The sequence below is a fragment of the Semicossyphus pulcher genome, unplaced genomic scaffold (assembly GCF_022749685.1).
Source record: "Semicossyphus pulcher isolate SPU_LCO1_2020_fin unplaced genomic scaffold, fSemPul1.0.p SCAF_13, whole genome shotgun sequence".
In the NCBI taxonomy this organism is placed as follows: Eukaryota; Metazoa; Chordata; class Actinopteri; order Labriformes; family Labridae; genus Semicossyphus; species Semicossyphus pulcher.
This window is the reverse complement of record NW_027211637.1, coordinates 13,754,555-13,770,842: the sequence shown is the minus strand read 5'-3', so window position 1 is coordinate 13,770,842 and position 16,288 is coordinate 13,754,555. Positions and strand designations below refer to the sequence as shown.

At 41.1% G+C, this 16,288-nt stretch overlaps 1 protein-coding gene across 3 annotated transcripts in view; it reads left to right on the top strand.

The window, feature by feature from the left end:
* Positions 1-14,625, top strand: part of chl1a (cell adhesion molecule L1-like a) — a 58,266-nt gene extending 43,641 nt beyond the window's left edge. Inside the window, exons 25-30 of one of the 3 annotated variants that reach the window (XM_069659765.1) lie at positions 5,022-5,060; positions 6,021-6,134; positions 6,422-6,583; positions 6,970-7,149; positions 8,286-8,358; positions 12,728-14,625. In XM_069659765.1, coding sequence (XP_069515866.1) covers positions 5,022-5,060; positions 6,021-6,134; positions 6,422-6,583; positions 6,970-7,149; positions 8,286-8,358; positions 12,728-12,941 — 782 coding nt within the window. In that variant the 3' untranslated portion in view covers positions 12,942-14,625. The remainder of the gene's footprint in view (positions 1-5,021; positions 5,061-6,020; positions 6,135-6,421; positions 6,584-6,969; positions 7,150-8,285; positions 8,359-12,727) is intronic. The other 2 variants (XM_069659767.1, XM_069659766.1) reach the window with 2 other exon arrangements.
* Positions 14,626-16,288: the final 1,663 nt, after the last annotated feature.

The window sequence follows — 16,288 nt, the reverse complement described above, 5'->3', positions numbered from 1 at the left end:
CATATTCATACTAATGATAATTTGAATGTACCAAAAAGTAAACTTTCCATAGTTTCAGGGCATAGCCTTTAAAAACACAATATCTTATGTGGTTGTGGAGGACAGTTTGTCAAACCCCTGATGATGTCATCACTGTTTCTTCATCTGAGCTCTAAAATATTATTTGTATATTTTACATAAATCCTGTCACCCACTTGTTTCATGACATTTTAAAGAAGTAGGTGTTTACGAGGCACGATTGTCTAATTGTAGAATTTCATTGCATGGTGCCAATTGGGGATCCAGTGTTTTCTGAGCTCGACCCACACTAAATAGAAATCACGATATTTTCATCATCTGATGTAAAGATTTTGATCTTTGCATCAGTTTTCTGTTACATATTGCTGCCTCTATTGATTTTCCCTTGTAAAACAGCTTGTTCCCGAGTTTGTATTAAAGAGAAAGGACATTTTTTTAAAGATATAAGGAGCCAGTGTGGCTCATCTAAAGCTAAAGTGCTGTACTTCCTCTCTATAGTTTAGTTTTGAAGTTCAGCAGCAGAATTATTAGAAATTGTCATCCTTTAAATACCTTTTAAAGTCTGCTCGAGATGAAAGCATGAATTAGCTTTGTGGCAGCTTGCTAGCTTGGGAGTATCGGTTTTCTGGCAGCTTTTCTTACATTGTATGAGAAGTTGGAAGACACATAGACTTGATTAGATGAAAGGATGCTATTTTGGCCGCTCGGCAGATGTGTGATTTAAAGCTCAGTTCAAATTCAAAGACAGAGGCTTAAAGTATGGCTTCTGGTTTGATCTGTAACCACAGACCCAAGATTGTTGGATAGTGCGTCTCTTGGCCTTGATGCTGAGTGGAAGCTCTTTGAGCTGTCGAAAGATATTATTAATCTATTTATTTTTGACAGCAGAAAGACAGCATGTGAGTGAGCTTTGTTCATCTGGCTCTGCTGAGTGTAAAGTCATGTGCCTTCTGCATAGCTGTGAATAAATAACACTTTCTGAAGACTTCACCTAAAGACGCATAAAAAGTGAGAAGAACACATTTCATACCAACGCACCTGAAATATTTTTAGGAGCAAAAGCCTTAAAACAACACAGAAAGATCTCAGTCTCATGGGAGGAGCTTTTGATTTTTAGAGCATATTTAGACATCATTAAAGACACATTAAAAACACGAGTTGTACCTGAATCAAGACAGCAGGCGGAGGATCTACCCTCAAACCTAAAGAGATTTGAAATTAACAAAACAAAAAGTCATAGCTGCCGGAGTTTTGAAGGAGAGAATTCAGGGATTGTCATCTCTTGCTACTATACAAGCTTTGATGCTAGCTGTATTTTTAAACTCCTGAGCAAATTCAGTGCAGTTTGAAAAGTGAATGTCAGAGGTGTGGGCAGGTTTTACAGTGGATCCAGAGAACAGTAATGTGCAGCTGTCACAGTTTTCTCTCATCTCAGAGGAATAGGCTCTTCTCTCAGTGCATGAAGACGTATAACTATCTATGGTCTCTTTATAAGTTAAACATAGACCTGCAGTCCAGCTTGTCTGCATTTTCTGTCAGTGGCTCTACATGATCCCTTCAGAGCTCGAATAGAGTTGATAAATCACGCTGATGTTCTGTTGCACAACCCTTTAATGACCTTGAGTGTTCATCAGGTTGTTGTTCAGGGTGTCATCCATTACAGCCGCAGAGCCGGAGGAATTAATGAGCTGATAAGTTCAGAGAACGAAGCCTCTGCTGCAGCGTCTTTGACCCTGTCCTGAACTGTGCGTTTTCTAATGAGTGTAAAACCACAACAATGCGTACAGGGGCTCAGATACAGTGCTTTTGATATAACCTAATAACATATGTTACAACATGGATGTGTAGTAATGATAATGTACGGATTAGATTCATAATCATTTATAAATAATTAATAAATGCCATAACATAATGGCCAGCATTATTGTAATAACAATTTGCAGGTCTCCATGTATGATTCAGTCACACAGGCACTTTGATCTGAGACACTACATGAAAAACCTTCATTCTAACAACATTAATTGATTACATCTAATGTATGTCTAATGTCATGTTATTAGGGCATATTTAATTAATTATAGTGGAATTTTGAAAAGGTTTTGTTTTATTAGAGAAAAATGAGCAATCTTGGTCACAATTGATGTAGTTAATTCAATGTGTCATTTTCAGCCGCTTCATTAAACCACCAGGGGGTGCCAAAGCCAAAAAATGTTCAACTTCTAAACAGTAGTGGCTTTAAGTCGTATTTTACATAAAGTAAAGCCTTGCAGGTTCTATATGTTTTAGTTTAACACGTTGTTGACGCCTCACACTGTGGTTTCATTAGTTCTAATTCAGCCGTTTGGGTTAGAGATTGCTCACATTACCCGTCAACCTTTGGCACATTACAGGCATAAATTTAATTAGTACATGATGAACACTGAAAATGAGTGCTGGGATTTCAGACAGCAAGGTCCCTGAAACACTTCATCCTACATTGGTTAAAAGATAAGAGAACAAGGCAAACTTTGTGTCCACTCCTTCTGAATGTTTTAATAAAAGTTACTCATCCCTCTCTGGCTTTTATCTTTCCTTTGAGGGGCTCTTCTGCTTCTTGTAGGTGGATGTCCAGCCTGAGAGCCATTAGGTGCATTGTTTGTAAATCTGGTTGAGTAGAGGCTCAGTGGGGAGGTACAATGGTTCAGTTTCGGAGCGCTGTCCTCAGGGTATGTTAGTCACAATGCGGCAAAGTAAATTTATGGATGCCAATAGCACAGAGCCGGGGCACCGTGAGTAGAGAGACGTTGATGAGGAGTGATGGAGTGACAGTGAAAAAAAAAGCAAGCAAGCCCAGGCTATCGACTGTTCCTGTTTGGATTTCACCTTTGAGTCTGAATGAGCTTTAAATGCTGATTGCCATTTAGTTAGAAAAACAGTTGTCGGGCTTATAAATTGTCCAGACATATTGCAGCATGAGATACCAGAACGAGATACAGGCAGAATGATGTAAGCAGATGTGTCCATGTGTCTGTGTTAAAAAGGCTTGTAATGCAAATGAGTGGCCAAAGTGAGAGACAGACAAAGACACACAGAAGGATGGTGTGACACATCTGTGAGAATGAGGAGCAGGAAAGCTGAGAGAGAAGAGCTAACAGCCATGGCAGAAGACTGTGGCAGACACAGAAAGAATATCTATTCTTCTGCATCAGGTCTCATGAGATAACAAAGGAGCAGAGATAAAGCGGACTGCAAACATGACAAAAAGCACATTGCCACAGAAATAACCAGCTCCCCAAGAGAATAAATCACTTGCTCCCTGACACAACATTTGAACACCCAACTTGTTATCTCCAACATATTTGCTAATGACTCGAACTTAATGTTTGAGAAAGTTAACTTAGAAACATAATTATCCAGGGCTGCCTTCACTTTCACTGCAATCAGCTCTGGATTGAGTAACCAGAGCAGAACAGCAGTGTTAATTTTTCATGAGTTCACCCAATATAAAGCAATAGAGAGAGGAAAATATTCACACCAGACAGTGTGAGAACAAGCACAGGGCAGCAACAAATTAACTGATATGTGCACCACAGGTTATGAAACAATCAAATCAAAGAGTGCAAATTATGTCCATGTAAAATCAATGTATCACTGGGAAATTACCAACACAGTTCATGAGACCAATACCAATGAAGGGAAAACTTAAATATCGTACTAGGTGACAAAGTTCCCCCGGCCCTAATCCCACAGCCACAAGCTGCAGCAGGTTATCTTTAGAGGGTCGCGGGGGGCTGAGGCCGATCCCAGCTGACATTTGGCAAAAGAGGGGATGAACCGTCAACAGGTCGCCAGTCAATCACAGGGCTGACACAAACAGACAAACATTCACGCTTACATTCACACCTACGGGCAATTTAGGGTCTCTATTTAACCCAACTTATATGACTTTGGACTGGAAGAAAACCGTCTTTCTGTGAGGCGACAGAGCAAACCACCACGCCATGCCGCTCCCATAAACTACTCCAGAACTAATTATGATAATTGTGGTTTTATAGTCACTTATTATTTTAAGGTTAATCTGTTCTCAAACAGTTTGCATCCTAGCAATAGAATAGTAAATAATCATGTTCATGCCGACCGTTTCCAGGTGTTTTTTTAATCAAATTTTGTATTATCCCTTTTATAAGGAAAAGTAATGGAAAATAGCACTGTGATGAGTAACAGTAGCTGTATTTCATCACAGTGACCAGCCTATTTTTTGTTTTCTAGATCGCTGGAAAATTATCCCATTAACACGAGAAAACAAGCTTTGTTATCTCGAGATAATGGGCCAAATTAATGACTTATAATGGGAAAAGCAGCTTTGTTATCCCAAGATAACAGGAAAACTAGGTGGAGATCTTGAGAATATGACCACAAATAAGTCATTATTACGGAAAAACTGAGTAAATAAAATGTATCGATGCATGTCTGCTCAGGGCTTCAGGTGGACACGAACACTCCTCCAAATTAAGTTTAATATTCGCCTTTTGCTGTTTCACCTTGAAAATTGTGATGTGTCAGTGTTGTATTTAGAACTTGCTATAACTAACTCTTATGTGCCCAAAAAAAGTCATTTCAGCTTCAATCATTTTTACTGACTTGTGTAAATTGCAAATATTTTGTGGTTAATTTCTCATGATGGAGTTTTGAGCAGCTTCTACAATTTTCGTGCATTGCATTGTGGGATATTATTGTCAATCAGCAGTCCGCCCACTGGTGGTGCAGCACTTCACCAGTCACCAAATCCAGTACATCAATAACAAACAGATCACTCATGCAGGCATCCACCTGCATTTCATTGTCTTTGCGAGGTTGCCCTACCCACGTATTTGTCTGTGTGGATGAACATGCACATGTGTGTCCTGAAGTGTGTGTGTGTGTGTATGCGCAAGTGTTTGTGGCTGATCTATAAACCTTAAAGCTGGCTTTCCATATTTTTGTAATCTTCTGCTGTATTTCATTTTCTTTTCATCCCTCTGAAGATTTGTCCCCGACTCCAGCTGTGGCCCCTGTTCAGAGCAGTATGTATCACTGCCTGTAGCCGCCGTAGGGCGCTAACATAGAAAGTAGTGCTAGACGTAGACGAAGATGTAGGCGTGTTGGTGTTGTTTGTCATGAAAAGCTTGTCCTTCAGAGTTGAAAAAAATACTTTGTGTAACTCCGGAATAATCGTTCAGGAAAGACGGAGCATGTCATTGTAAAAATATCTTCTCATAAAGTGACAAGAGCAGTTTGAATTTGCAATTCACATCCATTATTTAGAAACCCCTCTACACTACAGTGTGTTTACTATCACTTGCACTGTGCTTGCAGTGCACTGTTACTGCCATTAATCTAGTTTTCCCACTTGCTCTAACAATCCCGCCTTGGTGTAGTCTGCAGAGCCGGCTTGTTGCACAAAATTCAGCATTAGACCTGACAGCGTTGTAGCAGGAATCTAACATCTGAGGCTTCTGTTTCCTTTCAGACCACAACTGCTCTCTCTCCTTTCCCAGCTCTATCTCCGGCAATGCTACTCATCCTCCTTTAGGTATATAACTCACACTCACACAAGTACACCCAATGATATCCGTGTGATCTCATCTTCACGTACCTCAACTTTCAGCTAACAAAAGAAGGAATCCGACACATGAAGTCTTTTCAATCTATTCTGATATCAGCTCGTGGTGGGGGGGCGTCAGGAAATGCCAGCTCTGCTTAAGAGAGAGTGAAGACTAGATGTCACTCCCGCCCACGATCTCTATATCTACCCTTTATGAGCCTAAATCCAGCTCCACTCAATTAAGTCTGGGGCCAAGCGTTGCCTTTTGAACTGTTGTCTTGAAGGGGTTTCTGCAAGCTGCACTGTTCTCAAGCTGCGGGGGAACCTATTTGCCTCTGCTAATCCTCTTTTCCTGCCTTCTATCTGCTTTTCTCTGTGCCTGTCTGTGTTTTCCTTTCCTCCTTATTTTCCTCCTCCTATTTTCTTCTCTCTTTATCAGTTCCAGCCCTGTTGAACATAAGCTCCTATGTGAGTGACACCTTTGCCAAAATCAGCTGGACTGCCACAGAGGAGCAGCAGGACTCGCAGCTTTATGTGGCTTATATGAATAACCGTAAGCTACTTTTCCTGTCCCCGCCTTGCTGAACGTTAACATGATTTTTAGGTGGCATCATGTTTACGTGCAACTGTGAAAGTTTTATATAAAAATATACTATAAGCCTAACATGGCTACCTCCATCATTTCCATGATTCCCTTAAAATGTATTTAAAGTTATATATAGTACAACAAATAAGTGTAATAACTTAAGCTTAGCAACAACTCTTCCTATCTTCTCTCTCGATAGCGTGGATGCTAATACACTCTTGCTGCTTGTGCACTTCTTGTGCTTGGCTGTGTAGGTGATGGTTACTGGCGGATTTCAGAGGCTGTAAACACTTCTCAAAGTTTCCACGTAATCGATGGGCTCAAACCCGGGACGGTGTACATCGTGCGCCTAATGGCAAACAGGCTGCTCGATAACACTAGCATTTTCGAAGAAGTTATCCAGACAAGAGTCAAAGGTGAGACTAGAGAACGTGATGCAGTCAATAGATTTTAGAGATTTGAGTTCTAGCCTGCCATACTGTAGCAACACCAGCACATCATTGACAAATTGATATTGACTGTGGCGAACGTGTGAGTTCATTTATTTTTCTTGCATCTCAGAGTATTTGTTTTATTTTTTTCCTGTCTAGTATTCTTTCTTCAGAGAGTTGTAGCTGAAGGGAATGTGAATCAAACAGGACGTGAGAACAATCTCGCAAACTAGAATCCATCATGTTTCTCTCTTTCAGTCAGATATAAAGTTGTTTGGGGAGCGCTTGAGGGAACTGTCGTACTCAAATACCCCGAGATGTAAAGTCGATCTTTGAGCTCTGTGTCTCTGTGCTGTGTTTTTTGTTCTCAGGTGTGGGAGGGCAACGGGGCGAATTCTCCACCCAGGGCTGGTTGATAGGGACCATGTGTGCTGTGGCGCTTCTAACCCTCATCGCCCTCATGGCCTGCTTTGTGCGGAGAAACAAAGGTGGCAAGTATGCAGGTACGCCGCCGCCGACCCAGCGACAAGACATGTTCTCCATGGAAAAAGGTCAGTTAGTGTTTGACCAGGGCTGGGTCTGATTGTTGTTTTCGCTTCAGGAAGTAAACCAAAATTCAGCTCAACTTATAACTAATTTTGTAGAAGCTTTTTAATTTTGTCTTCCAAAATCTTTAGTTGTTCAGGCTGACACTTTATCTAATGTTCAAATGATTTTGGTTGACCTCCTGAAAAATGGAAATCTACAATGGGCTTCAACCCTGACCCCCACCCCTGTTTTGGAATGCATCACTCCTGCATGTTGGACTCATATGCATGCTAACCCTGCAAGCCCAATAAATCATTCACCCCGAATCAACTGTCCATGAGACGGTCGCAGCATGTGTAGGATCCCTGGCATGAGAAATAACCTGCTTGGTTCCCCTGCCTGGTACCTCTGATTATGTACCCTGTCAGAACCAGACGAGTGGGAACCAGCTGGCATTGTTTCTACTCCTCACCTGTGCAGACCATCCTGGCTCTTCCCCTGCACCTCTGTTCTGTCTTGTATCAGAGCCAAACTCAGTCTCACAACGGAACCTGGTGCAAAGTGTGTCCTCGCTGGCTTTCTCTCCTTTCAACCTGCTTACCCGCCGTCTCCCCACCACTCTACTCCTTTGCCTGCAGTAGCTTTTGACATGAAGCTCTGAATATTTCATCAGCTCCTTTGGATTCCCCCTTTACCCAGCCAGCTCTTTTCATGAAACCCCTCTTTTGTCTCTTTTAAAAGCAACTGGTATTTTTTAAAGCATATTTACACAAAGGGCTGAAGTGTAGCACTTTGTGCAGAGGCTTTCTGTGAACACACTGTAAGGTTTACACAGTCTTTTCACTTATGATTTAAGAATTTAAACTCTTCTATACACGCTAGAGATGTAATATTTCAGATCAGTTATCCCTGCAGCCCTACAAAGCATTAATGATGAGTTTGCTTTTGCTCTACTTTCCAAGAATTGTCTGACAGACAGAGGTTGATTAAATCTAGCAATAGTAGAAGAAAATGTTCCCCTTGGTGACTGTTTAAGACACAATCCTTTATTACACATGATTGTTTGTCCCAACAGTACAAGTAATATATAAATACATCTATGTATGAAAGTGATACACATTAACACCGAGGCTGAACCGTCTGTCCTGTCCCCCTGCAGTGAAGGAGAAGGAGGACCTCCATCCTGACGTGGAGTCACAAGGAATGAATGATGACACCTACTGTGAATACAGGTGAGCCTTGTAGTCCTGCCCCGCAAAGAGAAAGCTGCAGAGCCAAATTGCGCTGAGGAAACAACAATTTTATATCTCCTTGAAAATGCATCGTGTTGTAGCAGTATTAATCTAACGACCATATGTGAAATATTTCCAGGCTGAGAAACTCATTTTTCATGTGTCACTGTGATGTTTTTCTCTCCCATCCCGAAAGAAAACCATGCTTTCATGAGCATTACCAGGATCAGCCTGGAAGCCAGTGTTCTCGTCATTTAATGGGCTAGGTAATCACACCGTGTTGTTAAGAGTAGTGGGTAACAAAAGCTTGAGATTTGTTCCCTTTAGTTGGAATTATGTGCTTTTACTTTATTGTCAGACTCTGATCTGAGCGTGTGAGTCTGCTTCCTGTAGCTTTTGTGTGCTGTGTAACTATGTGTGTCTGTGTGTGTGGGCGTGTGTGCATCATCGTAGGCTTGTTTTGTCACTGTGTTATGATTTACAGTTTGTCACCCGAAGTCCCCCCAACCCCACCCCACAACCAATCCCCCTCTCCATTAACATCATAAACAATTTGGATTAAAATTGAACAAAACTTGAAAAGGATTTGGTTAAAAAAGGCGACAGAATAAAAACATGACAGTATTTTGCTCCCTGGGGTGGCTGAAGATGTCTAAAGTGCGGTCACATCAGCCTTCATTCCATCATCCCCTGCACTCTGCACTGAAAAAGCGATGAGACGTTGCATGTCCAACATGGGTAATAAATACACTGAAATAAACCCTGCAGCAGCACTTCAGCAGATGGGCTGTACTTGAAGTGACTGGCAAGATGGAGCAAAAAGATTGGTGGTAGTGTGACCGCACTTTGCCACCAAGCCATTTCTCAGACAACAGCTGTAATGTCATTAATTATTTAAGCTCTTAGATCAGCTGCCTGCTGAGCTTATTAAAGTTATGTTTTAGCCACTCTTAATGCAGAAACGTGTGTTTGAGGAGGCTGGATGGAAGTGAAAGATAAAATGTTGCTGTCTGCTGCTGTAGTGCCTCTGGTAGTTAGACGGATGAAGATACACTTTTAAACCCTGATTCACATTTTAAATTAATGCGTCTGTTGAATTTCTTGAATAGAGGCAACATTTTAATTGCCATAGAGAAAGCTTCCCCTGCAGATGGCTAAATTGATTCTAGATGTACAGTAATTGCTGATGGAAAACATCTTACATTCAATGAAGCAGGCATAAACAAAGCATGGCAAATAGCTGAGGAAAAAAAACTGAGCCTTTAAGCCTGAAGCAGACAGCTGTTGTACTTCATAATAGCTGTTGAATTTCCATTGTTTGCATTGTTTAGCTGCTACGGTGACAGTTTAGGGAAATCGACTGAATCCTATTTTGCTTGACAGCACAGCAGGAACTGCGTGACAATGGCGTGTTGGTTTGTGCACACGCAACAGAAATCACCTAAAATAGCCTCTTCTGTCTGCTTTGATTCTGCTCGTCATCATATTATTCAGAACATGATTACTCACCATTGTGTGGCTGCTGCCAATTGCAGCCCTGCGATTCTTGCCAAGAGTTTAATTCTATTAAACAGGACAGAAAGCATTGTCCTGTTTTGAGATTACAGAGCATTTTATGGATAAGGTTTCATTTAAAGATGTTACAGGCTGTTTCTTCTGGTCTTAACTGACCCAATGATTATATATATGTGAACACAATGGGTTGATTATCAATACCAATGACTCAGTGGTTGCTACAGATACTTAGGTAGCTTCCAAACATTTTATGGTTTTCTGTGAGGTTTAACACAGACTGAAAGCAGCAAGTAGATCTTGTTATTAGTTAGTTATTAGCTATTAGTTTTAAACTGACGATCTTGAAGATTTCAGTTTTGTTCTCTTGGGCGCCATCTAATGACAATATACAGTAATTGTGGGAGGATGCTTCCCAATTTAACCAGACCTCTACGGCTGGCTCCCTTTGTCACAGTTTTAACTCTTGATTTTCCTCGCTGGTGGTCGCTTACCTTTTTAGACTGTTTGCCTTCATCTGAGCGTCGGATTTGTTTCTTTTTCTTTGGATTTTCACTTATTTTTGAAGTTGTATCTGTAGTCAATCTTTTCTTTGTTTGTTCAGCCATAGTAGATTACTGTTTACTCGCATTTACAGACACTTTACAGAAATCGGAAATGTAGCCGCTTAGCTCCGCCTACCCTCTCTGGCAGACCAACCGCTGCTGGGTGATGGAAAACGCATCACTAACTGGGCGCCGCTTGTGATTTTTTACGATAATGTCAGCACAGACACCCAGTTAGTAATTCTACTATAAACTGCAAATGCAAAGGCTTCCATCAGTGGACCATAGGCTCAATCACCATTGTGTTACTTCATTCGGCAATAGAGTGACTTAACGATTATAACAAGATTATTACTTGGTAAGGTTTTTATTAAAATGTGTGCTATTTTTTTCTTAATGCACAACAGTGAAGCATAGTTTACTAATATTATATGTAATATTTACAGCTCATTGGGCAGGAGCAGCCGTGGTAGAATAAGCTCGTGCAGATGCTTGGCTGCAGCGATCTGTTTAAAATGCCTCTCATGTTTGGTTTCATGAGGCTGTTCTGACTACTGTCCCCCCAGAGTGCCCTTAGCCGCACTATGATGTTGTTTTCCTGGCTTTAGAGCTCGATTCAGGGCTCTCTTGTGCCCTTTGAATCTCTGAAGGCAATAGACCACCCACTGGTATGCCACGTGTCTGGGGAGCCGACAAGTGGTAATTATGCTTCAGATGATTTCTCTTTGGAGACGGGCCTCTGCTGCCTCTCCCCTCTGTCCACTGCTAGAACAGCGGGTGTCATAGCCCAAGCAGACTCTTAGCCAACAGTGTGATGCAATTTTTTCCTCAGCTAGTTTATCTGTTTTTTCTATTTTATTTTCTTACTCTCTTCCTCCTCATCTTCGCTCTCATCTCATATTTTTATGTGCAAAAACTTTTCTTCCAGACACCTTCAGACTAGAATAAAAACAACTTCAGGTGCAAGTTGGGGGGAAAAAAATCCTCCTTCTACCTGGAGATTCAGTGCTGCCCCCAAACCAAGTCAGCATGGGTCAATGGCAAGACAGATTTAATTACATTCCGCCTGGCGATGTGCCTCCATCTCTCACCTGTTTGTGAGGCTTGAGGAAAGCCTTTTTACGGTAACAGCTGAGACTGAACTGGATCTTGACCAAGGTGTTGAATGAGAGTTGGGACTCAGAAGCACTCAGCCCTATTTTATCACCGTATTCAAAGTCACTGTGGGCGGGCGGCGGCGGCTCTAAGATAACAGCCACTTATCTCCAGCGCTCTAGAGTCGTCAGAGAAAGAAGGTTTGATAAGAGTTGAAATGCGGACCATATGTGGCTTGCATGGTAAACGGCCTCATGAAATAGGACAGATAAGATAGGTTATTAAAAATCCCCGTGAAGGAGACCTGATTTGTAATCTTCGCTTGAACCGTGTCTGTGTGCTAAAACGCTCCTCAAAATGTCGAGCTTGTTTTATTTGACACAGGTGTCAACTACAGTACGCCTCAAATGGCACTATCATATAGCAGCCACCGGAGCGCCGTCTCTAAACGCAGACGCTCTGTGTTATGAATACTAAACCAAAGGGGAGAAAGGGAGAAGTGTTACCAAACATGGAAGGTTTGGGGAATTAGAAAAGAGGACAGGGAGGAAAAATATCCTCAGTGTTTTGAGGTGACCCTGCGTCTTGTTGCGAGACACCTGCGACTTGGCTACTTGCCCAGCCTTAAATTGGCATCTAATCTCCTCGGCCTGCGTGTGGGCCCCTCGGGAATACCAGGAATGACAGGCTGTTTGTCTGGGATTGCATATTGCCCACCTCTTCCCTCCCTTTTCCTTCTTCCTTTCTCAGTCTCAGCCCATTCCCCACACACACACACAAACACACAACTCCCACCCGACTTCTTTCTCACTGCACTCTGGCAATTTCCATCGCTGGTTCTAAAGAGATTTGAAATTGCCTTTGGTCCTGAAGCCTTGGCAATTAGCAATTAGTGAAGTGATTGTAGCAAGCCCTCCCCGCCTCCCTTGTGCTCCCTTTTTAGCCGTGCAGCCGCTGCATCCTCCCCTGTAGTGATGTATTACATGTGAGTGTGTGTGTGTGTGTGCAGCCAACGATTTAATAGTCTATATGCTCTTTACAGGCTGCTGCTTGTGTGCGTAGCTTTTGGTTATTTGTGATATCTGTTGTGTGTCAAAGACAGCCTCTTAGGGCCATGTATGTTGCATCAGAACATCTGCCTGGTGCATATACGATGTGTTTGTTTATGCACTGCACTGCTGACCCCGGCCATCCCTCTCTGTTCTCATTGATGGCAGTGACAGCGAGGAGAAGCCACTGAAGGGCAGCAGCTTGTGTTCCCTGAATGGAGATGACACGGCAGGGGACAGCGTCAGCAGAGACAGCCTGGTCGACTACGCAGACGGCGAAGGAGAATTCAATGAGGACGGCTCATTTATCGGAGAATATTCCGGACACAAGCACGGAGGCTCTGTTAGCGAGCCCAGCGGACCCGGCCCAGTCACCGCATAAAGCCGGGCTCCGGTTGAAACGGTCTGCTTCAAATCCTTTCAAGATACTTTTTAAATTCAGCTTCCCTGGCATTAAATACAGCTTGAATAGCCAAATATGGGGGAAGGAAAATGACTCAAATGTGCAGAAGTTTTTACAGCAGGAAGAAGTTCTGCCCAAGGACTGGAAAGGGAAGAATACAGCCACCAATACACACCAGTGTGAATACCGCGTGAGTCTTTGTACATACTGTGAGAGAATGATCTGTATCATGAGTTTATTAATGATAATAAAGTGTTTTTGTACCTCTCAGAGACAATAATGAGCCAGATACATTGGCTTTATTCTTTTACAATAAGCAGAACAATTTTATACAACTTTAAAAAACACTAAAAATACAATTTGTACATACATTTTTTTACATCAAAAACATGACAATAACATTCAGTAGATGAGCATTTAAATCATGTCTTCATTCATTTATCACAAAGTGCAGGATGTTTATTTTTTGTACTGCAGACAGGATCACTATCATGAATGAAACCAATGTATAGTCATACATTCATTTATTGTCCATTACTGTATTTTTTGTATATATGTTTAAATGTTCATTTGTGTGAAGCTGATTGGAGTTTTATCAAATGTTGTTTTCATATTATCATTTACAAAGGGACAGAACAAAATTACAATACAATTAGGGATGCATGATATTGGACTTTTTTTGCCGATATCTGATATGCCGATATTTTCCGAACCTTTTTGCCGATTGCAGATTTCGATACCCATATATTAGTTTTTTTCCACATAATTGCAGAGAACATCAAGTCTCTCCTGAAGTGGAAATAATATCATGCCTACTTTTATTGTAGTGGCCCACTGGCAGATGCAGAAATAACATAATGCAGTGCTTTTTAAAATGTACACATTCACTGGGCAATATAAGAAAAGTACTTAAACTTAGGTTATGTACAAAATGCCATATTTATTTGTATGTAACATTTTCTTTCAAATAAACCTGTAATATTCATACAACTTAGACAGGCTTGGATGATGCTCTCCCTGAGACAATCCTGACAATACCTACAACTAGGGCAAATTTTACCTATTGCACAGAACAAATACATAAAATGAAATCAACCTTGCTGTCCGTTTCGGAAACTTTGAAAAACTGCCATACTGCAGACATCTTTCACGCTTGACGGAAGAGGCGTGGTGCAGGCAGTGCGCGTGCACACTTGCGCCGAGTTAATGTTGTAGCATTATAATGCGGTTTTTTAGGAAATCATCAGCATTTAGGCATCATTAAACTGTGTTTTATCGGCGGGAAATATCGGCAGAAAATATCGGCAGAAAATTGACATATCTGTCAATGCCGATATGTCATTTTCAAGCCATAATCTCCAGGTACCGATAACGTGCCGATATTATCGGGCATCCCTAATTCATTTTTACATTAAAAAAACATGAACTTAAGAACAAGTTAAGTATTACACATAAACATGCTCTGGTTAGTTAGGGGAAGTAAAGCAGGAACATACTTATAAGTTGTTTCAGTGTGTTGCAGCATTTATCTCTGGGATGTAATCATGAATACATTTATTTAAAGAACTTATCAAAACTGACATCACATTTGTAAATGAATTTTTCACTTTAAGGCAATCAGAACTAAAGAGGAAGTTGAAGTAAAGCCATTTTCATTCTTGTATTTATGAGGTTTTGTACATTTTTTCATCATGTACTTTGGTCCTGCAGGACATCACAGCGTGAATCATTCTACATCCGTTTAAAAGATCAGACTGCTGGGCTGTTTCTAATCCTGAAATTGTCCATGTTGGGTCCTTCCTTCCTTGTTCTTTTTTCAAACTTGGTGCAATGATTCATCACTTTCTATTAGCTGGAGCTTTTATCTTTAATTCAGACAAGCATCCACTTATATGTTAAGCTCACACGTTGAGATGCCCTTAACTGAACATGAATGTGAATACATTATAAGAAGAAAATTCCTTCCTTGGTGCTCAGATATTTTCTAATTTACCCAGTAATTTTGTTTTCATAAACTACGCACACAGTGTTAATGGAATGAAACAAACATGGATGAATTAAGCCTGATATTCTCAAAGGTCAAACACATTGCAAATCCCCAAAATATTTTCCTGTTATCTGCGCAACACATGCAGCGAAACCTCACATGCATAATACATGCTGCTAAAATATTCATCAAGGATAAAACTCAAATTAAAGTTGAGATTTGAGCTGTTTGACGGTCCGACTTAAACAGGGAGGGCGCCTACAAAATACCAAATGTTTTATTGGTTTAAGGCTTATTTTTTATTTACATTTAACCACTGAACTCTTTTACTATAAGATACACATTCCGATCAAACACCAAAGAGATCCAGCGAGTTTTAAGTAACTTCATGAAAAAAAGAGTTTTCACCTTAAAGATACAATCACAAATATTTCTGTTTTGTGCTCCTGAACGCCACCCACTAGTGATAATCAGAAATTAAGGGAGAACATTTCCCGATTTAACCAGACATATACGGCTGGCTCCCATTGTCATGGTTCTAACTCTTGCTTTTCCTCGCTTTCCTTTTTAGACAGTTTGTCTTCATCTGAGCATCGAATTTGTTTCTTTTCTTTGGATTTTCACTTATTTTTAAAGTTGTATCTGTAGTCATCGATCTTTTCTTTGTTTGTTCAGCCATAATAGATTACTGTTTACTCGCAATGCTTCCAGAAAGAGAAACTGCGGCCACTTAGCTCCGCCTACCCTCTCTGGCAGACCAACCACTGCTGGGTGGTGGAAAACGTGTCACTAACTGGCTGCCGCTTGTAATTTTGTCCATGAAAGTCTCCACAGACACCCCACAGACCTCCAAAATACTGCAAAGGCTTTCATCAGCTCAATCACCAATGTGTTACCTCATTCGGCGATAGATAGTGACTTAAAAGACATTTATTTCGATGAAAAAGTTCAAGATTGTTACTTTAAATCAAAGCGAGCGAAAGTGGTCATATGGACGAAAGTTTAGCATGAAACACAGTCAACAGTATAGTCAATATGTCTGCCCACGCTGGGAAATCTCTTTACCATTACTCGGTTCGGATAATTGGAGCTTTGGGACTAAACTCCAATTATGTGATCCAAAGCAGTGCTCACTCTCACCTTCAATTTGTGATGGGAAAATATAGCACCTTTGATGAGGCAGAAATCCCAACTAACGAAGACGGGAGATGATAGACTCATCCGTCATTTGGCGGGAGCCTCTTTAAATCCCTCTAAAACAGTCTGCTACCCCTCTGACTCACTCTAGTATTTCTCAGCTTTTCTGTATGAAAGCTCAGAGGTTCGGGAAGGTTTTTTT